This window comes from Schistocerca cancellata, chromosome 1 (genome assembly GCF_023864275.1).
Source record: "Schistocerca cancellata isolate TAMUIC-IGC-003103 chromosome 1, iqSchCanc2.1, whole genome shotgun sequence".
NCBI lineage: Eukaryota > Metazoa > Arthropoda > Insecta > Orthoptera > Acrididae > Schistocerca > Schistocerca cancellata.
In genome coordinates, this window is record NC_064626.1 from 1,154,621,190 (window position 1) to 1,154,646,529 (window position 25,340).

General features: G+C 39.9%; 1 protein-coding gene across 1 annotated transcript in view; it reads right to left on the minus strand.

The window, feature by feature from the left end:
* Positions 1-25,340, minus strand: part of LOC126163165 (uncharacterized) — an 86,283-nt gene that overhangs the window by 32,849 nt on the left and 28,094 nt on the right. Inside the window, exons 3-6 of the mRNA XM_049920112.1 lie at positions 23,958-24,297; positions 23,305-23,671; positions 9,307-9,480; positions 4,196-4,399 (exon numbers count right to left, since the gene is read on the minus strand). Of these exons, the coding sequence (XP_049776069.1) occupies positions 4,196-4,399; positions 9,307-9,480; positions 23,305-23,671; positions 23,958-24,297 (1,085 nt within the window). The remainder of the gene's footprint in view (positions 1-4,195; positions 4,400-9,306; positions 9,481-23,304; positions 23,672-23,957; positions 24,298-25,340) is intronic.

The window sequence follows — 25,340 nt, forward strand, 5'->3', positions numbered from 1 at the left end:
CGAAGTAATTTTGAAATATTGGTCTGATTGCAGATATTCTGAAGTCGATATGTATGTCAATGGGAGATTTTCCCCAAGTGAACCTTAGCTATGATGCACTTAATCATGTAGAACAGGGTTATCAGAGAACTTAAAGTGCAAGATGATGTTGAAAGGTCATAGAGAGAGTAAATTTCTCACAACTGCAAGCGTGCATGTAGATGTAGATGTAGACTTGCAATACATTTGGAGGTGAGCAAAATAAACAAGACAGAGATGTGGAATGAAAGACTGGAATGAGATTGGTGTAGGATAGTTATAAGAGGACTTTAGGGAATGATGTCAGTGGTGACAAAGGAAGCCAGGGAATCTTTCTATAAGAGAGTAGTGATGAATGAGACTGTAAGTCATGACAAAAAAGAAGAAAGATTTTGCAATTTGCTTTCCATGATGATGATTAGGGAAGAAAACTGCATAAGTCGGAGAGTTTAGACTGTACTGGGCATGGGTAATCATTTAAAAGTGAAAAACTGTCAGAAATAATCAATATGGGCTTATTAAGGGATAACAGACACAATAAAATAATTTGATGTGCTTAAATGTTGGTGGGATGTTCCTCTAGGACAGTCGTGTTCAACCCGTTGATTGCGATCGACCTGACAGACTGCCACAGCTTTACGAGTCGATCTTTTTGAAACATTGGCTGAAATCTGTTTAAATGAGCTGTTTTTGTAGAATACCAATTTGTTCACATTAAGTGTTTCACATGATATTTGTAGGCAGTAAAGCTGATGACAGTCTCCATCTGCATTTCACCACCTCTAGTGTTTGCACCAAGCAGTAGACAATATATGAGGAGAAGATTCTTACAATGCATTCAAATCCTTCATTTTTGAAAATGATTTGCCAATTCAGAAACGTGCCCACCTTTCTTTAAGTATCATTAAATCATGCATCAACAAGTGCTTTGTGGACATATTTTGAGACTGTGACATGTTATGAGTATTGCCACAAAACTTATCAATTCAATTCACTCACAACTGTTACAGAGAAGAAAGTTTAAGAGTAGCAGTCTATCCTTTCCACAATATTGCCATTAAATACGTGTGTCATATAACAATGCTGTTACTATATGACATACTGTAAAGCTTATTGCCTGGAGATTAGGCAACTGACATCGAGTAGACAAGCTGTGTATGCTGTAAAAAGAAAATTGACTGTGAGTTTTAATGTTGTACTTCACTTCTGTATGTTACTATTTGTGCTTGATATTTTATTAGCTTGCACGTTGTGTTTTCTAAATGGAAAGGCTATATATGTAAAATAAGGGAAAGACAACCACTCACAACAGCTCGATGTGTGGTGCACAGTGAAACACATAACAGGAAACACCATTCACACTACCTTTTGAGCACTGCTTTTTTTTCCGCAGTAGTGCATGCACACGCACAGATACCCAAACCCACACTCCCATGGCCACACAAGTCTCATGTATGACACAAAAGTCATATCCTGTCATTATTAAATGTATGAGACTGTGACATGTTTTGAGTATTGCCACAAAAATTATCAATTCAATTCACTCACAACTGCTACAGAGAAGAAAGTTTAAGAGTGCTTCTAGAAGATTTAATTGACCAGTATGGAGACCTGCTATTGCGCACCGAAGTTCAATGACATGAGTACAGGTGTGACACTAAATAGTTTTGAGAACTTCTGCCAGCGATAAAATCTTCTGTGTCTGAAACAGAGGAAGATTACTGCCAACTGTATGATTTGAGCTGTCTGTTGGCTCTGGCATTTGCAATAGTTAAACTAAAAGAGTTAAACAAGAAACTTCATGGCAAAAACCAAACTCTTTGTCTTCTATAAAGTGTTTCATCCAAAAACTTTGCCTTTGGATGGCACAGTTACAGAAATGAAATGTGAGCTACTTCTCTCAAAGACATTTAAAACAGCAAGATCGACAAACATCATTGGATCAAAGAGCTGCAAAGAGTACATGGCCAACCTGACAGCACTGAAGACAAGAGTTTGAAAACCAGTTTTCAGATTTCAAGGCAATGGAATCCGTCCTATCTTTCATAGGTCAACTTTTCCAAAAAAATTGGATTTGGAAAATATTTCAAGTAAAATGAGTACTCTTTTCTCTTGTAGTGAGACTGGACTTGAAGAGGAAATAATTCGATTTCAAAGACACACTTGTATAGTCAGACTGGAATAAAGATAACATTTGGAAATGAGAGAGTGTAAGAACTTTCCAGAAGAATGAAAAGTGGCATCAGATGTTTCATCGATTTTGGATCGACTTATCTATGTGAGGCAGTGTTTTCAATGATGAATATAGTGAAATTTTAAGTGTATAAGTAAACTGACTGATCTTCATCTTTCAGACTGCGTAAGGTTCGCTCCGACAAATTATTCAGCAGATTGTAATAAACTTCTCAAAGATATACAAAGCCAAGTATCCCACCAAACTTTTTCAATGTTTATAATGATGCATATTTTGATTTTTTTCACATGTGTAATGTCTTGAAAATTGAGAGTCCTACAACTTTTGATGGAGAAAAATTACCTCTTATGTACTTTGTGTAATTAAAATGGTTAACTTTGGCTTTGATTTTGTTTTGTGCTTAGATCTTTATGAATTTTTAAGTCAGTAGATCTCTAAATGGATTAGATTGCATGTAGTAGATCTCAAGTGTAAAAGGTTGAGCAACCCTGCTCTAGAAAGTGAGGTTCACCTGCCTCATTCCTTTTGTCTTAGTAGTAAATATAGGGGAAAAAACAGTATTTGTAGGATGGGAAAATACAGTCTGGATGAGGAGAATAACATCAGATACAGTATATGGAACTGTGATATAGTGAGATGGTTTGTGTGATGTCAGAGCTGAGAGCAACTGTGAAAAACTGCCTGCCATTTCCTTTTGGTGGTGGTGAGGCTTGAATAACTAGCGATGCTACCTCACAGCATTTAATTGAGTATGGAGGGTGGGAAGTGTATCAGGTTACAGTTGGCAGTAGAAAGAAAGTATCAGGAGGTGGCAAGCAATTCATACATAATTTACATGCACGTGAGTATACAAATTAGCCGACAGGAAGTAGTATCTGACATTCTTTGCCTCTGTAATTGACTGCTACCTAATTCCAAAAGTTCATTTAATGCATGGTAGAAAAAGTTTCAGTATTACACTGAAAAAGTATTTAAATAAATTATTGAATATGTCTTCTATTTTTGAATTCTATGTCAGCCACTGCCTTGTTAATTGTATTTGTACTGAATGCTGCTCCACTAGCAGTTAGCTTCAAAGATGTGGAAAAAAAAGTTTATGGTAATATTTGAAATAAAGACATGCATTTAATAATGACAGGATATGACTTTTGTGTCATATATGAGACTTGTATGGCCACGGGAGTGTGGGTTTGGGTATCTGTGCGTGTGCATGCACTACTGCGGAAAAAAAAGCAGTGCTCAAAAGGTAGTGTGAATGGTGTTTCCTGTTATGTGTTTCACTGTGCACCACACATCGAGCTGTTGTGAATGGTTGTCTTTCCCTTATTTTACATACATAGCCTTTCCATTTAGAAAACACAATGTGCAAGCTAATAAAATATCAAGCACAAATAGTAACATACAGAAGTGAAGTACAACATTAAAACTCACAGTCAATTTTCTTTTTACAGCATACACAGCTTGTCTACTCGATGTCAGTTGCCTAATCTCCAGGCAACAAGCTTTACAGAATGTCATATAGTAACAACATTGTTATATGACACACATATTTAATGGCGATATTGTGAAAAGGATAGACTGCTACTCACCATATAGTGGAGATGTTGAGTCACAGAGAGGCACAACAAAAATGTCTGTCTGGCCTCGGTGGCCAGAGGCAATGATCATAAGTGTATAAGTTGTGCTTGTGTGAATGTTTGTGTGTTGTCTACTTTAGAAGAAGGCCTTTTGACTGAAAGCTCACTTGCTCAGCAGTCTTTCTGTTGTGCTTGTCTGTGACTCAACATCTCCATTATATGGTGAGTAGCAACCTATCCTTTTCATAATATTGTCATTATTCCATCCTGGATTTTCCATAGTTTGATTTTGTTTAAATACATATTTAACATTTACTAAGTATAACAGAAAAGTAAGTATTCTCTCATATTAGTCGCTCAGTGTGACTTAAACAGTACAGAAAACATAGTTCATACTTTTCCTTACTTTTTGTTGCAGACACTACACGGGTAGATGAGCCTCTCTTCCCGAGGTAGGTGAACTCGCTCATGGTGCCTCAGTAGTGCCTCACAGTGGAAACGACGGGCACACTTACAACATACAAATGGTTGTTGCTCCTTTGGCACGTGTGATAAGACATGTAGGTCATACAGTGACTTGCGGGAGAATGCTTTGTCACACTTATCACATCTGCAACACCAAACATTCCAAAAATTTTCACTGCTGAAGAGTGGCATTAAATGTTTCATAAACCATTTGGAAACAGGCAGAGAAGAGAGGAGGGGTGGGGGGTTTATGAGCTACCCTTATCTGCACATTAGTATAAAACTGATTTCCATAGAGTTCTCAAAAAGAAAAGAAATGGAGATGGGCTAAGACTTTAATTTAGGTAAGGAAAATTTATTTTATTCATGCTTTAAATGAAAATGTGACAGGTTGCAATCCTTTTCTTTCTCCTGATTACAAAGGAAAGATTACTATACAGATAACAACACAAAAACAGCTCTAAATACTAACACGATCTTTGCAACTAACAATTAAAATTTTTGGTCTGCATCATGTAGCTGTTTCTATGAGTAACAAGTTAAGGACAGAGACAGTATGCTAAGAGGTGAAATATATGTTCCATTAATTAACTGCTGTGACATCAGTCTTTGATCAATACCAAAATAACCAGTTTAAGTGGAAATGTCATAAACAGGATTTAGTAACTCCCAAATAAGTACATAGCACTATACAACTTTAGAACATACACTCTGATCAAATGTATCCGGACATCTGGCTGAAAATGACTTACGAGTTCGTGGCGCTTTCCATTGGTAATGCTGGAAGTCAATATAGTGTTGGCCCACTCTTAGCCTCAATGACAGCTTCCACTCTCGCAGGCATACATTCAGTTAGGTGCTGGAAGATTTCTTGAGGAAAGCCAGTCCATTCTTCACGGACTGCTGCGTTAAGGAGAGGTATCAATGTTGGTTGGTGAGGTCTGGCACGATGTCGGCGTTCCAAAACATCCCAAAGGCGTTCTATAGGATTCAGGTCAAGACTCTGTGGAGGCCAGTCCATTACAGGCATGTTATTGTCATGTAACCACTCCGCCACAGGTCATGCATTATGAAAAGATGCAATCACCAACTTCGAATTGCTCTTCAACAGTGGGAAGCAAGAAGGTGCTTAAAACATCACTGTACGCCTGTGCTGTGATAGTGCCACACAAAACAACAAGGGGTGCAAGACCCGTCCATGAAAAACACGACCACATCATAACACCACAGACTCCGAATTTTACTGTTGGCACTACACATGCTGCCAGGTGACATTCACTGAGTATTTGCCATACCCACACCCTGCCATCGTATCGCCACATTGTGTACCGTGATTTGTCACTCCACACAACGTTTATCCACTGTTCGATCGTCCAATGTTTACACTCCTTACAGAAAGCAAGACGTCATGTGGCATTTATCGGTGTGATGTATGACTTATGAGCAGCCACTCAACTATGAAATCCAAGCTTTCTCATCTCCTGCCTAACTGTCATAGTACTTGCAGTGGATCCTGATGCAATTTGGAATTCCTGTGTGATGGTCTGGATAGATACTATCACATTGGAAACAGTGGCCCCAGGGATGTTTAGGAGTGTGGAAATCTTACTTACAGCAAAATGACACAAGTAACACCAAACCACCTGACCACATTCGAAGTCCATGAGTTCCGCGGAGCACCCCATTCTGCTCTCTCATGATGTCTAATGACTACTGAGGTTGCTGATATGGAGTATCTGGCAGTAGGTGGCAGCACAATGCACCTAATATGAAAAATGTATGTTTTGGGGGTGTCCAGATACTTTTGATCGCATGGTGTATGTAGCAGTGAAAATATAAACAACATAAATGTGCAAGAATTAATTCGGAATATAACTGTATTAAGAAATTATCAGTTGATTTCCAATTTTGAAACAACGAGGAACTGTTCTTTTCTCAAATTAAGAAAATTAATTTCACAAATTCAGTTGTATTAGAGCACTGTAAAAAAGCACATTTTTTATCATGGTGCAAAAATTTTACTTTTTCAATGCCTCACGAGTACTACTTTTTTTAATGAAACATTTGCTGTACTATGTGATAAGGATCAGCTCATTAATCTGAGGCCACCTAAAAGTAATTACTGTTATTTTATAAAAGTGAGCAAAGCCACAGTGTCTTGAAATTTCGGATATTTGATTATTTCGTGTTATTTATGGGGTGTTCTCAAATTCCTCTTAGAGTAAAAGACAGTGTGTGTAAATTAACAAGGGGACACTACATTTCTTGTCCGTCTTAACAAAGGGCATTGTACCACACTAGTCAGTTGCCTACACATATAATAACTGCTACTCTTTCACTCAGCTAGTGCAACAGAGTAGAATTCATTGGCTTACAAGTTTGCTCCCATAGCATAGAATTCATTTGTCTTTGTTTCCATTATCTACCCACTGCTCATGTCTTACTACTATGTGCAATTTTATACTTTATTTATCCATTCTTTTCAGGCCATTATTCTGAAAGTCTCTTTTCTTTTGAGAATCTTCATCGCCATCATCATCCTTTCAACTTGTTTAATGTGTTATATAAAGCCTCTTGCTGAAACATATTTATATTGTATACTTTCCAAGCGATGCAGGCTTCAAAAGTTTTTATCCTGAATTAAATGTTTTGTCAAGCATATTCCTTTTTCCATAAATATGCAATCAGAAATAATATATTAGTGATTCATATCCAGCTTTATATGTAACCTAATCAATAGCTCTACCATAGTTACTCATACATTTTGATGCAGTTATATCATTATTACTGTGTGATTTACTTCTTTAGAAACTGCAAAAGTGTACATTCAGAAAGGTTTACAGTTTTATCAACTAAGACAAAAATTATCTATTTTAATCTTGATTTGCACGTATCTAGAAGCGCAGAACAATATTAAAAAGTTTTGCCACCAAATAAATGCAACAGCTGCATATTTATTTTTCTTTTAAATGCTATGAGCAGTTTTAGCCCCAAAGGCCATTTTCCAGTTCTACCAGGGACATCCTTCTCTAGAATTACTTTTCCTCAACAGTAGTTGTCGATACCAGTACTTGTTATTGTTCAAATTTTGGACAGGTCGGTATCATCTCAGTTGCTTTTTTGAAAACTTTCATATAATTTTATACACAGTATAACGGAGATGCTGAGTCGTGATGTTCCTGTGTGTGGTTTCAGCTGTCTGAGACTGCAGACGTGTGTGCAAGTTGCGTTTGCGTGAGAGTGAGTGAGTGAGTGTGTGTGTGTGTGTGTGTGTGTGTGTGTGTGTGTGTGTGTGTGTGTGTCCGTCCATGTGTGTATGTGTGTCTACTGCTGTAAAAGACCTTAATGGCCGAAAGCTATAATTGTGTGAATCTTTTAGTTGTGCCTATCACGACTCAGCATCTCCGCTATATGGTGAGTAGCAACTTTCCTTCTCTGGTATTGTTACATTCCATCCTGGATTTTCATTTTGTTTGATTTATACACAGTATGTTATACTTCAAGCTAAAATTTATGAAAAGGAATTACATTATAAAATATTTTAGTTTTGATGTTATAATCGATAAACACGTTCTGAACATACAGTTAAATTTTTTTTTTTCCCCAGAAACATTTGAAATTACAAATTAATTGCACACTTAAAATTTCTATAATTAATTATGCAATCCTGTACTGTTTACTAAGTTTATTTCTGGTTTCATTTATGAAATAATAATTTAAATTAATAATGTAATTAAAACTAATAGGAATTCATTTGTTAAGAAAAATTGTAAAGGCTTTGGAATATGGTTATTTCTGCAGGGTGTGAGAGTCGTAAGCTTGCCTCTGATGTGATCGACATATTTTAGTACAATAAGTGCGAACAATGTAATTTTGGCTTTGTTAATGTGAAAGATCAAAATACTGTGTGATATGCTAAAATGTGAAAAAATCAGTGGAAAATATATTTACATAAAAAATTCTGCAACAATAATCTTCCAATTTATTTAGTTCAAACCAACCTTGAGAACTTGATGTAAGATTTACATCTTTAAGAATCAGACCCCTAGACAAGAAGAACTGGAGCCATCTCAACATAACAAGCCAAGTAAACATTAAAGTTTATTGTAATCTCCGCTCCTCTCAAATCTTCATAAATGACTTTGCTTATGAATTAATTGGACTGGGCATTGTTTAATGTGGACAATAGATGGAGGAAGTAAGGAGGAGGGAGATTACACAACAGTTATATGTCTGTTGTGAAACACAGACAGTCTGTCTGTGTTTCACAATGATAGACATGTAGCCACTGGAAATTAGCCTGGGGGCTGAAACCAGTTGTGCCATTTAGAAGTAAATGGAAATTGCGACTGATGTATTTATCTGATTTCAAATCAATACTACATTTGCAGAACCTGCCCCACAATAGTCCAGAGGTTGGACAACTACAGGCATCTAATCAAAACATTGGCAGTTATGACAGTTCATTAGCAATGTAACAGGGACATGATATCATTCTAGAAGTACTTGACAATGGCGATAGATATCAAAGCAGTCTGTCATTAATAAAGGTTAATTATTGTAAGCAGTTATTCTGGTGCATCTTTCTAATAGATAGGACATACCACAACATACCAGTTAAAAGAAAACAAAACAGAGAAAAAATTGATAACACTCTGATACTGACTAAGAGTTCTTGGGTTCAGAGTCACCTGCGTGCACTGTTATTTAATGATAATTTTTGTGCATACACAATACTCATTGTGTCCTGTTGAACTTAAAACTCTTGAAAACATCATAGTGCATCTACATAAAATTACTGGAAATTAGGGAATTCTTTTTCTGTCCTATATGGATGAAAATATTACATAAACACCCAACTTGCTATTCGTATTTTCCTAATTGGACTTCTGGTTTCAGTGAATTAATAATTGAGAAAGTATTCTGATTTGTGGATAAAAAATAACAGAAAAGATGGTTTTGGTAATAGAAGTGATTACTACAAATGTCTCTAACATTGAGGGTAGCAAAATGGAAAAAAAAAAATCTTGAGATTTTTATCTGCCACAGTACCTGTACTGGAAAGAATCAGTGTGAAGCTGCCTATGCTTTATGATTGAACCTCGATTTGATAATACTTGGGAACAAATACAGATGACTTGTGCCTGTACATCATGCACCTGGCGGCAGTGGACAGCAAGCGAATTCCAGTTGGCAAGCACTTCGTGGCACACGTGGCACTCCCACCTAAAACAATGAAAATTGCAATTCAATATCAAGATGAAGTGTAACTCTGATTAACATACAATAGGAAAGACTATTTTAAGCATTCAGAAAATACCTCTACTTTCTTCACAGATTCCCTATATGGAGGCTGGGATGGAAGCATGAAGACATATAAACATAAATGCAGGCAATCATAAGTGTTGGTTAAGAAAGAACAGCCATACACAACCTGAAAACAAATCCTGACCTAATCATCCTACCTGCAGATAAAGGTTCCACAACTATTGTTACAGATCACAGTGTCTACCTGGCAGAACACCTCCGCCAATTACTGACTCCCCCACCAATAAACTCTGCCAGATGGATCCTATCCCAGAAGTCCAACACAAACTCCAATCCCTCCTTAAAGCATTAGGTTCTTCACTGAACATCTCCTCACCCCCCTGTCACATCCCACACATCCACCTTCTAGATGCTCCCCAAAATCCACAAACCCAACAATCCTGGACACCCTGTTGTGGCTGGTTATTGTGCCCCACTGAAAAAATTTTGGCCCTCATTGACCAACACCTCCATCAAATTGGCCAAATTCTAGCCTCCTATGTCAAAGACACCAACCACTTCCTTCACTATCTCTCCACCATCCCCATCCCTTTACCTCTTGCATGCCACTTGCCACTGTTGACCGACCTCCTTAGAAACCCAACATTCCTTATGCGTATGGTCTTACCACTATTGAATGCTACCTTTCCCACTTTAGCTAATGATAAATTCTGTAAACTCCCTGATCTGTACTGAAGAAACCTATTCTCTCTTAACATCTGGAGATATCTGGTACTCTGTCACATACCAGCATTTTTCATGTACAATATTTCGACAGACAAACAATATTGGATGAAAGAACTCAGTATATCAGTCTTCTCTCTGTCAGACTCCATTTTGGCATCAGTACGACCACTGTGCTACTGTACTTATTACTTCCAATAATGTACTGACTTTGTATAAAATTTCCTAGGATTTTGTTTTACTTTCTAGGGTTTTGTTTATTGGATCAGGAGGAAGAATTTTGCCCTTGAATTCATTAAACGTATCTCACATTGCTGTCATTACACTAATTTTGACTTCATTGCTTTTAATTGTTCACTCCATTAACATCTGTAATCACACACTTTTAGGTTTCATAATGCTGTAGCAACATGGCTACTGAACTAAAGCTTAGGCATCCATCCTTCACAACCTTGTTGAGAACATTCCGGTCTAAAGCATAACATACAACACTTCTGCATTTTATTCAATGATACTCTGCATTTTCAGTCACAGAGTTTGTTGTTGACTGCTCAAGTAGTTCATAATCCATTTCTTTTCACATTCGCTAATCAGAAATACTGTCTTATTCCTTGTAACACCTGTAGTCATTGGCACTGTAACAATCTTATGGTACATGAATCAAAAGTCTGGGGTCAGCTTGTCACCAGGAGATCTGAGATGTTACTCCCGTGAGCCTTTTCTGCCACTTTTGAATGTAACTTTCGGGTAATGCATTTTGTATGCAATTATACAATTCCCTATCCCCGCCACATATTTCAGTCACGTTACTATAGAATTCTATAACTGGCAAGTTGAAATCTCCTCCTATTATGTAACATGGCCATGAGTGTTACACACAAAATTCGTCAGATTTTCTCTTAAGCATTCTGCCACTATAGCTCTTGAGACATGTGGGCTATACAAGCATCCAATTACCATGACTGATTAACATTTAGTAAGTGCCTCTTACTAGAAGGTATCAGATAGATTATATAAAGATAAGACAGAGATTTAGGAAATAGGTTTTAAATTGTAAGACATTTCCAGGGGCAGATGTGGACTCTGACCACAATCTATTGGTTATGAACTGTAGATTGAAACTGCAAAAAGGTGGGAATTTAAGGAGATGGGACCTGGATAAACTGCCTAAACCAGAGGTTGTACAGAGTTTCAGGGAGAGCATAAGGGAACAATTGACAGGAATGGGGGAAAGAAATACAGTAGAAGAAGAATGGGTAGCTCTGAGGGATGAAGTAGTGAAGGCAGCAGAGGATCAAGTAGGTAAAAAGACGAGGGCTAGTAGAAATCTTTGGGTAACAGAAGAACTATTGAATTTAATTGATGAAAGGAGAAAATATAAAAACGCAGTAAATGAAGCAGGCAAAAGGGAATACAAACTTCTCAAAAATGAGATCGACAGGAAGTGCAAAATGGCTAAGCAGGGATGGCTAGAGGACAAATGTAAGGATGTAGAGGCTTATCTCACTAGGGGTAAGATAGATACTGCCTACAGGAAAATTAAAGAGACCTTTGGAGAAAAGAGAGCCACTTGTATGAATATCAAGAGCTCAGATGTAAACCCAGTTCTAAGCAAAGAAGGGAAAGCAGAAAGGTGGAAGGAGTATATAGAGGGTCTATACAAGGGCGGTGTACTTGAGGACAATATTATGGAAATGGAAGAGGATGTAGATGAATATGAAATGGAAGATACGATACTGCATGAAGAGTTTGACAGAGCACTGAAAGATCCGAGTCGAAACAAGGTCCCGGGAGTAGACAACATTCCATTGGAACTGCTGACAGCCTTGGGAGAGCCAGTCCTGACAAAACTCTACCATCTGGTGAGCAAGATGTATGAGACAGGCGAAATACCCTCAGACTTCAAGAAGAATATAATAATTCCAATCCCAAAGAAAGCAGGTGTTGACAGATGTGAAAATTACCGAACTATCAGTTTAATAAGACACAGCTGCAAAATACTAATGCGAATCCTTTACAGACAAATGGAAAAACTGGTAGAAGCCGACCTCGGCGAAGATCAGTTTGGATTCCGCAGAAATGTTGGAACACGTGAGGCAATACTGACCCTACGACTTATCTTAGAAAATAGATTAAGGAAAGGCAAACCTACATTTCTAGCATTTGTAGACTTAAAGAAAGCTTTTGACAATGTTGACTGGAATACTCTCTTTCAAATTCTAAAGGTGGCAGGGGTAAAATACAGGGAGCGAAAGGCTATTTACAATTTGTGCAGAAACCAGATGGCAGCTATAAGAGTCGAGGGGCATGAAAGGGAAGCAGCGGTTGGGAAGGGAGTGAGACAGGGTTGTAGCCTGTCCCCGAAGTTATTCAATCTGTATATTGAGCAAGCAGTAAAGGAAACAAAAGAAAAATTCGGAGTAGGTATTAAAATCCATGGAGAATAAATAAAAACGTTGAGGTTCGCCAATGACATTGTAATTCTGTCAGAGACAGCAAAGGACTTGGAAGAGCAGTTGAACGGAATGGACAGTGTCTTGAAAGGAGGATATAAGATGATCATCAACAAAATCAAAATGAGGATAATGGAAAGAAGTCGAATTAAGTCGGGTGATGCTGAGGGAATTAGATTAGGAAATGAGACACTTAAAGTAGTAAAAGAGTTTTGCTATTTGGGGAGCAAAATAACTGATGATGGTCGAAGTAGAGAGGATATAAAATGTAGACTGGCAATGGCAAGGAAAGCGTTTCTGAAGAAGAGAAATTTGTTAACATCAAGTATAGATTTAAATCTCAGGAAGTTGTTTCTGAAAGTATTTGTTTGGAGTGTAGCCATGTATGGAAGTGAAACATGGATGATAAATAGTTTGGACAAGAAGAGACTAGAAGCCTATGAAATGTGGTGCTACAGAAGAATGCTGAAGATTAGATGGGTAGATCACATAACTAATGAGGAGGTATTGAATAGAATTGGGGAGGAGAGGAGTTTGTGGCACAACTTGACAAGAAGAAGGGACCGGTTGGTAGGACACGTTCTGAGGCATCAAGGGATCACCAATTTAGCATTGGAGGGCAGCATGGAGGGTAAAACTCGTAGAGGGAGACCAAGAGATGAATACACTAAGCAGATTCAGAAGGATGTAGGTTGCAGTAAGTACTGGAAGATGAAGAAGCTTGCACAGGATAGAATAGCATGGAGAGCTGCATCAAACCAGTCTCGGGACTGAAGACAACAACAACAACAACAACAACAAGTGCCTCTAACCAACTTCGTCTGTATTCTGGATCTGAAATAACCTGAGTAAGTATAACTGAGGTTTTTTAAGGCAATAAACATCATTGGTGTGCAGCCAATCCTTGGGGCATCTCTCATGAGATGGATTTTAAGACTTTACTGCTATTCACGTCTGGCTCCAGGCAGCTTTCTATTAAAAGTACTTTGTACACATGAGTAACACTGATGGTGAGAGTTTTCCATTGAGCTCTTGCAGTTAACTAATTACATATTAAAATTATACATTTTGCCCTTCAAGGATTAATGTTCTCTCTGCACTTAACATGGCTGATTTACTTCTGGACAAACAAGGCATGTAATGGATCACTGGGCCTTTGGAAAGGTTTCTCTAACCTAAAAAGCGCAGGTTTCATGACACAGCTAACCTGCTAAACTGATTAGCAACTTCCAGTGTATAACACATGCTTGACATATTAAGGGTGGGGTGGAAGAGTTTGTCTTCACAGTTTTCCACTTGATAAAAGAGTTCAAAAAAATCATGGTGATATGGTTCAAGAAATAAGCACCCAAAATTGCTGCAGAATAGTGTGAGTGCCTGATTTAAGCCCTCCACTTGGATCCAGACTCAAGTATCATGATTGGTTCCACGAACAAAGCTGAAAATCACCTTTCATGTTCCTAGTCATTTAACAAAGTGTCAACTGCTACATTTTTGCCAATATTTTTGTGAATGTCCAGTTGGTATCTATGAAAATAGGTATAGTGCCCTCAGGATATAAAGAAACTGGCAGAATCTAATGCTTCACCACGCTCTAAAATGCTACCGTCAAAAATAGTTGGTAATTAGCAATGTCATGCTACTTCCATCATTTCCTCATATCAATATATTATAGGTTAAGTCTAATTAGAGGTTTGGCTTGTAGTGTACATATTACAATAACATGGACAACACCAACTACCATAATATATCATTTCCCTTTACTGTCTAGTCTCAATATTCCAGGTCTTTTTGAAATGCAAAACTCAGATGAGACCTCTTTATTGACAAATATTTTCTTATTATTGAAGGTTTCCTATCCACCTTCCGCTGACTGTCTTCACTGGATTTGTTTTTACATATTATCTGCTGGTGGTGGGATGTCAAGTAGTGGAAGGACTGATCAGAGGTATGTAAGCTGATACTTGCCACAGTAAAGTTGCGCCCTCAGTAGGCAAGGTGACACTCACCCTCTTCTTCTATGCTGAAGGTCCAACGCTCATCAAATTCCTAGAGCATGGATACAACACTAACTGTGATGTGTACCGTGAGACACACTGCAACTTATCAAGAGTAAACAGCCATGGCTGCTCATGTGGCAAGTAATTCTGCTACACAATAATGCATGTCCACATGTATCCAAGGTCACTCAAAGTGTATTGGCCAAGTTCAAGTGGGGGCATCTTCAGCACTCGCCCTACAGCCTGGACAAGTCACCAGGCAACTTCCATGTGTTTGGTCTGCTATAGAAATATCTCAAAGGGAAGCATTTCCATTTGGACGATGACCTGGAGGACATAGTGGGGGATTGACTCCTGTCACAGCCACAGGAATTCTGGGAACAGGGAATCCCTTGGCTCGTGAAACAGTGGGATAGTTGTGCTCATGCCTCTGGTGATTTCTTATGAATAATGACATCAATTATACCCACAGTGTCGTTTCATACCTTTTCTTTTGAACACCCTCATACCTTGTAACAGTATAGTTCTTACTTTGAGAAATACAAACTGTTTACATGGAAGTCACTATAAGAAAGAGTTTCAAGAAAATGATGTCGTAAGGATACTACACACCTTTTTAACAGTACGAGGTCTGTTCAAAAAATTCCAGACTGTTGTCCAAAAATTTTTCTGCACTTATCTTTTACTTACTGTGTATGGTCTCCTTCAAAATACTCTCCTACACAACTGATACATTGCCCCCAATGCTATTTCCACTTCTGGAAGCAGTCTTGGCACACTTCTTGCTGGCTTGTGCAAAGCACTGTCTGGGAATTTTCTTTTGTCGCATCTATCATTGCAAATCTTCATCCTTCCAATGGGGTTTTCAGCTTTGGAAATAAAAAAAATTCTGCAGGGGCAAGGTCCGGAGAGTATGGAGGATGAGGCAGCATGGAGATTTCATTTCTTGTGCAACAGTCACACACCAACAGGGATGAATGTGAGGGTGTGTTATTGTGATGCAAGAGCCATGAACTGCCTTGCCACATTTCAGGCCTTTTCCTTCTCACATTTTCTCAAAGACGTCACAACACATCCCAATAGTACCATCAATTAACAGTTTGTCCCTGTGGCACGAATTCATGATCAACTAATCCTTCACTGTCAAAGAAAACTGTCAGCAAGGTTTTCACATTTTACCTAACCTGACGAGCTTTTCTTGGTCTTGGGGAACCTTTCCCGAGCCATTGTGAAGATCATGACTGTAGACCCATGCCTCATCACTAGTTATGATTCTCTTAAGGAACATCTTGTTCTCATTTGCGCAATCCATAAGCTCTTTACAGACTGTCAAGAGAAGTTCTTTCTAGTCTTGACTCATGAGCCATGGGATGGATGTGGCAGCAACACAATGCATTCCTAGATGCTGTGTCAGGATTTCATGACATGATCCAACTGAAATGCTACATTCTTCTGCAATCTCTCAGTCAGTCAGTGTTCAATTGGCATGCACAATTTTGTTGACATTCCTGACATGAGTGTCATCAGTAGACATCAAACGGCACCCTGAATGAGGGTCATCTTTAACTTTCATCTGACCATTTATAAACCGTGTCCAGCTTACGCACTCATCACCGTAAGCTTCAGCATCACTCAGTGTGTCTCTGTAAAGGCTTTCTTGAGTTTCACAAAAAATTAAAATCCGGACAGGTTGCTCCTCTAACTCTAACATCTCGAAATTCACAAACTGTACGACACAACACTCTATTCACTACAGCACTGAAATATAACTCCCAGACATACAACAATGAAGCGTCTGGCAGTTGCATATTAAACACAGACATGTGCAGGGATGCCAGCGGCATTTCGCTCCAACGCACCATTAGCAAAAAATTATGAATGTCCCATAATTTTTTGTACACACCTCGTACATGATTCTGACAATACATGTAGTAGTAATATATATAAGCGCAGTTGCCTGGGCACCCTAATGTGAGGGGGGAGGAGAGCAATGGGGTGGGGGTGGGTGGCAGAAGGGACAAGAAAGGGGCAGGGATGTAAAACTTTTAATAAATAGACAAATGGAATGGAACAATCTAATAAAGTACAGCAGATAAATGTGGCTGGCTGATCACTGGACTAGAAATGGATGAGCCAATCACTCAGCGACACATTAAAAACTCAAGCCTAAAAGCAGTTTATCGCTTAAAATTGCTTCTGCTCTTCTGGTAAAATATGAAATGTACTCATTTAAATTTGCATACAGTGATTTGTACAAGATGGGCACCACTTACTGGATGATTGCTGGAGTGCCAAGGCATGTATTAATGGACTCTGCACTAGATACACGCTTCAGCTTCCTGGAGACTACCATAAGCAGTTTAAATTGATCTTGCGAGTAGTATAGGGTTGAACAATTCAACACGGCAAATCACCCAAGACTAATTTTTAGAGCAGAGACTTACTTGGAGGCAGGCTGGAATAATTTGTTTCCATTAGAGTAAGTATTTGAGGTATACTGTGACCACATAGTTTCCACTGGGAGGACAGTACCCAAAGAAGTTCTATGGAACATGGAACTACACAAATAAAATAGCTACAAACAAATCCGGGGTATGGCTATTGGCACCTGTATGGCACCATCCTATACCAACCTATTCATGGGGCATCTAGAGGAATCCCTTCTAACCAACCAGATTCCCAAACCCCTCACATAGTTGAGATTCACTGATGACATCTTCGTGAAATGGATCGAGAGTGAGGACACCCGTTCCACTTTTCTTCAGAATCTCAACACCTTTTCCCTCATTCATTCACATGGTCTCCCCTCAACGCAACAAGCCATCTTCCTCAATGCTGACCTCCACCTCAAAGATGACTACATCAGCACATCCATCCATATGAAACCTACCAACCAAAAAAAAGTAATACCTACACTTTGACAGCTGGCACCAACACCATACCAAGAAGTCAATTCTGTACAGCCTAACCACCTGTAGCCGTCACATCTGTATTGATGAGCAGACCCTCTCAAAATATACCAAGGTTTTCACTGTGGCCTTTACAGACCGGAATTACCATCCTAACCTTGTACAAAAACAGATCTCCTCTGCCTTACATCTCCAGTCACCCACCACCTCCCAAAGTCCCACCATCCGGCCACAAAGGAGCATTCCCCTCGTCATTCAGTACTATACAGGACTGGAGCAACTGGATCACATACTCTGACACGGTTTCAACTACCTCTTGTTGTGCCCTGAAATGAGGAATGTCCAACACACTTCCCACCCACCCCACTGTAGTATTTCATGCCTACTGAAGCTACACAGTATCCTTGTACATCCCTACACAACCACTGCTCTCAACCCCTTACCTCGTGGCTCATTTTTTCAGATGCAAGACCTGTCCCATACATCCTCCCACCACTACCTACACCAGTCCGGTCCCAAACGTCACCTATCCCATCAAAGGCAGGACTGCCTGTGAAACCAGTCACGTGATCTGTAAGTTAAGTTGCAACCACTGTGCTGCACTCTACATGGGGCATGACAACCAACAAGCCATCTGTCCGCATGAATGGCTACTGACAAACTGTGGCCAAGAAACTTCTGGTCCACCCAGTCGGTGAGCAGGCTGCCCAACATGGTGTTCTTCATTTCAATGACTACTTTACAGCCTGTGCCATCTTGATCCTTACCACAAACATCAGCTTTTCTGAACTGTGCAGGTGGGAACTCTCCCTACAATATATTCCACTTCCCGTAACCCTCCTGGCCTTAAGTTTTGTAGGTCATTGTCCTTTACCCACCTATCCTCTTTCCTGCTCCCATTCCAGTGCTACACAGTCTTCTGTTCTACCAACATACCCACAGTATTGTTACTTCTCTCATTTTCCACTGCCAGCTCCCGGCTCTCGCCCTCCCTCTGTTCAACCTCCCAACTGCATCTGCATGCTCTACCCTCTCCCTACCTCATCCCTGTATACGCCTACAAGCAGCACTTTACCATCCCCCACCCTGCTATCCCTCCACCTCTCCACCCCAGCCTCCTCCTTTACCCCACCATCCAGTTTGCTTCTCTGATCAAGCGCTGCTGTTCACAGTCTGGGATGGCAGCCAGACACTGTGGTCATGTTTGTGTGTGTGTGTGTGTGTGTGTGTGTGTGTGTGTGTGTGTGTGTGTTTTCTAATTCTGATGAAGGCCTGTTTGGCCGAAAGCTTTGTTTGATGGTCTTTTTGTCATGTCTACTTGTGACTCAGCACCTCCGCTATACTGTGAGTGGCAACTATCCTTTTCAGAATACTGTCATTATGCCATCCTGAATTTTGCATTGTTTGATTTTGCCTGATGGTTTTTCTTCCATCCCATAATCCATTGTTTTCTTCCTTAGTTACTATTTCTAACACATTACTATCTCTGTGTCCATCCTCCTTTCTCTACTTTCCTGTGCTTCATTTGTCTCCTTCCAAACAGCAGTGTACACTTTACTTATGAGCCACATACTATTAGCTGTGCACAACAGATGGATACAGCACCACGCTGACTGCTGGCGCATCATCTCATGTCCCGTATTATTCCCATTAATATCATTAATCCTAGACCTTCAAATTGATAACTCTTCCTGAATCACTCTTATGTATTTTCATGGGTTATTTTCAATATCTTCCTGTGCCACATCAACTTATATGTCACCCTACCAACCCCTCCCCACCCCACTTCTCCTTTCCATTCCAGTTTGTACAGGGTGTTTCAAAAATGACCGGTATATTTGAAACGGCAATAAAAACTAAACGAGCAGCGATAGAAATACACCGTTTGTTGCAATATGCTTGGGACAACAGTACATTTTCAGGCGGACAAACTTTCGAAATTACAGTAGTTACAATTTTCAACAACAGATGGCGCTGCAAGTGATGTGAAAGATATAGAAGACAACGCAGTCTGTGGGTGCGCCATTCTGTACGTCGTCTTTCTGCTGTAAGCGTGTGCTGTTCACAACGTGCAAGTGTGCTGTAGACAACATGATTTATTCCTTAGAACAGAGGATTTTTCTGGTGTTGGAATTCCACCGCCTAGAACACAGTGTTGTTGCAACAAGACGAAGTTTTCAACGGAGGTTTAATGTAACCAAAGGACCGAAAAGCGATACAATAAAGGATCTGTTTGAAAAATTTCAACGGACTGGGAACGTGACAGATGAACGTGCTGGAAAAGTAGGGTGACCGCGTACGGCAACCACAGAGGGCAACGCGCAGCTAGTGCAGCAGGTGATCCAACAGCGGCCTCGGGTTTCCGTTCGCCGTGTTGCAGCTGCGGTCCAAATGACGCCAACGTCCACGTATCGTCTCATGCGCCAGAGTTTACACCTCTATCCATACAAAATTCAAACGCGGCAACCCCTCAGCGCCGCTACCATTGCTGCACGAGAGACATTCGCTAACGATATAGTGCACAGGATTGATGACGGCGATATGCATGTGGGCAGCATTTGGTTTACTGACGAAGCTTATTTTTACCTGGACGGCTTCGTCAATAAACAGAACTGGCGCATATGGGGAACCGAAAAGCCCCATGTTGCAGTCCCATCGTCCCTGCATCCTCAAAAAGTACTGGTCTGGGCCGCCATTTCTTCCACAGGAATCATTGGCCCATTTTTCAGATCCGAAACGATTACTGCATCACGCTATCTGGACATTCTTCGTGAATTTGTGGCGGTACAAACTGCCTTAGACGACACTGCGAACACCTCGTGGTTTATGCAAGGTGGTGCCCGGCCACATCGCACGGCCGACGTCTTTAATTTCCTGAATGAATATTTCGATGATCGTGTGATTGCTTTGGGCTATCCGAAACATACAGGAGGCGGCGTGGATTGGCCTCCCTATTCGCCAGACATGAACCCCTGTGACTTCTTTCTGTGGGGACACTTGAAAGACCAGGTGTACCGCCAGAATCCAGAAACAATTGAACAGCTGAAGCAGTACATCTCATCTGCATGTGAAGCCATTCCGCCAGACACGTTGTCAAAGGTTTCGGGTAATTTTATTCAGAGACTACGCCATATTATTGCTACGCATGGTGGATATGTGGAAAATATCGTACTATAGAGTTTCCCAGACCGCAGCGCCATCTGTTGTTGAAAACTGTAACTACTGTAATTTCGAAAGTTTGTCTGCCTGAAAATGTACTGTTGTCCGAAGCATATTGCAACAAACGGTGTATTTCTATCGCTGCTCGTTTAGTTTTTATTGCCGTTTCAAATATACCGGTCATTTTTGAAACACCCTGTATGTACTAACTTTATCTAATCTAGTCACATCTGCTATCCCCCTTCTTCACACTTATCCACCCACAGACCTGCAATCCATATTACAATCCTTTCATTTATTTTTTCTTTGATCTCATAATGTATCTATGTTGACTACAGTTGGTTTTCACCTTTCACTACAGACTAGTCCCATAGATTTCATTTTGTTTTCTCATACATCATCTGTTTCATCCTTTTCACACAAGTTTGGTGTATCTTTGAGAATTTTTTCAGATGTATTTCTATGTTTTTTATGCATTTTTACGTGTTTTTATCCTTCACCATGAATCCTTGCCCCATCCATCTGCACCAATACAGAACAGTTTTCTTATCACTATCCAGAACCCAGTCCCCCATACTATTCCTGGATTGTTGCTTTGCTCATAAAGTCTCCCAAAGTGCAAAGTACCCATTCTCTGGCTGCAACCTTTCCTTCCACAATGACCTCCATCAGTTCAGATTCTACCAGTCCTTAACCCTCACCAACACAGTCCTGTAAAACCATGTCAATCAGGCCCAAACCTCCTTGCAGTACCTACTCTCCATCCATAAAATTCTTCTGTTATGCAATCCCAAATTCTTGGATCCCATATCACGCACTGAAACTCTTGTCCCTCAGGAACTAAAGCAGCATGCACAACACAACTTCAAAAAATTCTCCAACCTGTTTACTTCCTACTCCCACCTAGGAATACCACTATTCACTACTCGAACAACAACCTCTAAACCTCCACCACATCCCCTCACAGCTTACAAACCCAGCCCTGCAAACCTACTACATTTAACTCACCTTCAAAAACTCTGTCCCACCACCACCACACAGAATCCAGAACCTAAACAGACCTGAAACACAGTCATGAAGCTTTCCTCCAAATCTCTTCACCCCCACAAGTATAAGTCCTTTCCAAAACCCCATATTTTGCCCCGTTCCAAAATTCAATATGCAACACTTGTTAGAGACCCTTTCCCTGTCCCTACAATGGAAACACTTTTTCGCCACCAACCCTACCATTCAGACTCAACCAAAGACCCTGTTAACTTTCCAGAATTTCTTAACCTTGAACCTTGCCTCACCATCATTGCCCAAATCCCTCAATATGCAAACTAACCTCACCTTCACAGAAAGAACTTCAATCCACCACCTAAAAACTGATCCCATCCTTATAATCCTATCTGCTGATGAAGGCTCCACCACTGTTATTTTGAACCACAGGGATTACTTGGCAGAAGGACTCAGTCAGCTGTCAAGATTCATCTATCTACAAACCCTACCACACTGACCCCATTCCAGAAATCTAGCAGGATCTCCAGTCTCTCCTCAAATCCCAAGTACTTGGGCCCAACACTGCAATCTGTCAAACATAATCTTATTCTGATCAGAGTGTGACTTAACTACATTCAATGTGTGTTACCTCTTTTGAATTATGGCGGTGAGAAATGAACTTTTAACGTGAAAATCATTCAAAAAGTGAGGGCTGGTGAGCAAGCAACAGAGAGCTGAAACTTACTGGCAGGTTAAAACAGTGTGCTAGACTGGAACTCAAGTCTGGAATGTTTCCTTTCAGTAGCAAGTGCTTCTACAACTGAGCTACCCTCACAGTTTTACTTCCAACAGTACCTCTTCTCCTACCTTTCATACCTCACACTAGTCTCCTACGTAGCTCATGAGACTAGTAATCCGGAGAGATAGGACACTGTGGAGAAATGGCTTATCCACAGACTGCGGGATTGTCTCCAGAATGAATTTTCACCCTGCAGCTGTTCTCTGCTGTGAGGGGGGTTTGTGAACTGGGTTTGGCTAGGTAAGCTGGTAAAGGTTCCAGCTTAGAATCTTGGTCCAGTACACAAGTTTTAATCTTCCAGGAAGTTTAGAATCAGGGCACACTCTGTTGCAGAGAGAAAATTCATTCTGGAATGACAGATGTAGGAGGCAGGAGAACAAACAAATGAGTGTACAGACTGGAGTAAAGGCATAATTATGACTGTAATGAAAAAGAAATGGAAGGGGATTAAACTTATAGCCATGGGAATGGATGGTAGAGGGACCACAGATTTTTTTTTTTTTTTTTGTTGGATTCCGGAATATAAGGAAAGAATAAGATCATGACCTAATGAAATGTAGGTGACATTAAAAAAAAAACATTGAGGCCCATCATGGACGTGAGTAGCTGAAGGCTATAATATAGGAAAGTCTAGAGGAGGATTTCATTCAGCAATGGATGTCATGTAGCTTTGGTGTTGGTGTTGGCAATGGCAGTGGCAGTAGGCAATACAATTTACAAACTGACTACAGAGGAGCAAATTATTCAGTTGCACTGACCTGAATGTAGGTGTTTTCTCTTGATCAGTTTTTTCTTTATCAGTCTTATCATCTCTGTCATCATCACTACTATCATCATCTGGTCTATCATCAAAGGCATCAAAGCTTGTATCTGGCTTGTCAACTTCAGATCTGTCTTCTTGTTCTGCAGATGGTGTCCCTGGACAGCTGTTTTCCTCTGGGGCATCTGTTTCTTCTACCTTCACAGGTTCAGTGATCATTTCTGTACTGGATGGATTGGATGGTATGGTGTCTTTTGTGCCTGGAGCTTTCTCTTCCAACAGCTTCGCGCACTCTGGTTTAACCACACGAGGTACCTTTGCCTTCCTCTTAGCTGCACCTACAAGGGTCTTTCCGGATCGACTTCCTATAATTATTATTCAATTAATTTAATAAAACCAGTTTGGTAAAGTATTAACATAAAAGTAATCAAATTTCAGTGGTCTGATCAACTCGCTATACCTGATAAGTACAAAAAAGTAATCACTATATCACACTAAAAATAACTGTTAAAATGTCAATACTAAGATATATGCCAGGCATTATCTTTACATTGAATGTGTGTGTGTGTCAGTAGCACAATAATATGCTGAAATATTATAACAATAAACTATGGATGACAAGTAATTTGAAGGAAAGAGAATAGTACATACTCTTTTTAGGGACAGTAATTACATCCTTTTTTGCTTCATCAGGAGGCCTATCTTCTTCTTTCACTTCAACATCACTTACTGTAGAGAATTCATTTTGAGCTTGAGTAACATTCTTCAGTCTTATACTCACTCTCCTCTGAAAATCATTTTCTCCTTTTCTCTTTGTGTGCTTTGTATTTTTTTTTGAATGTGCGGTGGTTAGGAGGGGAGCCTTATTAGCATTTTTCTTGCGCAAAGGCTTAGATTTTGGTTTCTTTGGTAATACTTCAGTACTGTTCTCCACTGGGAGCTGCTGATTATTTTCAACAGCTATATTTTCCTTGCTGTCACTTTCCTGCAACTGAGAAAATTATTTGTTTAAGCATCATTAGACTAATATGCATGAGATGTCTGAACCTCTATCGCTCAACCTTCATAATTCAGAATGAATACAGACTGTAAAACCAATTTACAGTGGATATTAGTGCAAAATCTGTTAGAAGTAATTTCAAGCATAACATGTTACATTCTTATAATTGAAGGAGGACAGAGGAAGCAGTGGATAAACATTTTTTTTCCATCAACCATTCTGACCAACAGTGATCAAAAGCCAACATTCAGCACTGACTTTGACAGTTCATACCTCTGCCCCACTGCGACCCTCCCCCACTTCCAAACACCACCTGCTAATGTAACAGGAACTCCCTACCTCTAACCTGACCTCAAACTCTTTTCTTAGGACCTTCACAACAACACAACTCTCTCACCTGAGGGAAGAGCAGCCATCTACAATCTTCAAACAGACCATAATGTAACTGTCAATTCTGCAAATAAGGGCTCAGCCAGCCACTGTCATGATTAACTGCAGTAATTACCTGACAAAATGTCTCCTCCAACTGTCTGATCCTAACCTACAGGCCCTTCTTGTCTAAATCTGTCACCATACTTACTTCAACCCAAGCTTCCCAAAGTGTACAAATCCAACTACCCCTGACATTCCATTGTAACTGGTTACAATGTTCTAACACAAAAAGCTTCACTCTTGTTGACTAACTTCGCCAACCCATTGCTCATACTCTACCTTTCTATATCAGGGATGAAACTACTTCCTTAATTGCCTCTCAGTCATACCCACAACATTACTACCTGGATCTCTGCTCGTCACAGTTCATGCCGCATCCTGTACAACAACAATTGTTATGGCTTTCCTGTTGTCAAACATTACTTTTCCCCACATTCTGTCAACTCCAAATGGAAAACCTTATTGCAAATACATCTCACCAGCTACACCCTTAAAAATAATTATTTCTCCTCTGAGAGGAAGGTACGTAAATAGATCTACGGCACAGCAATAGGCGCAGCAACCCACAACTTCCCCACCCCCAGAATTACCCCCCCCCCCCC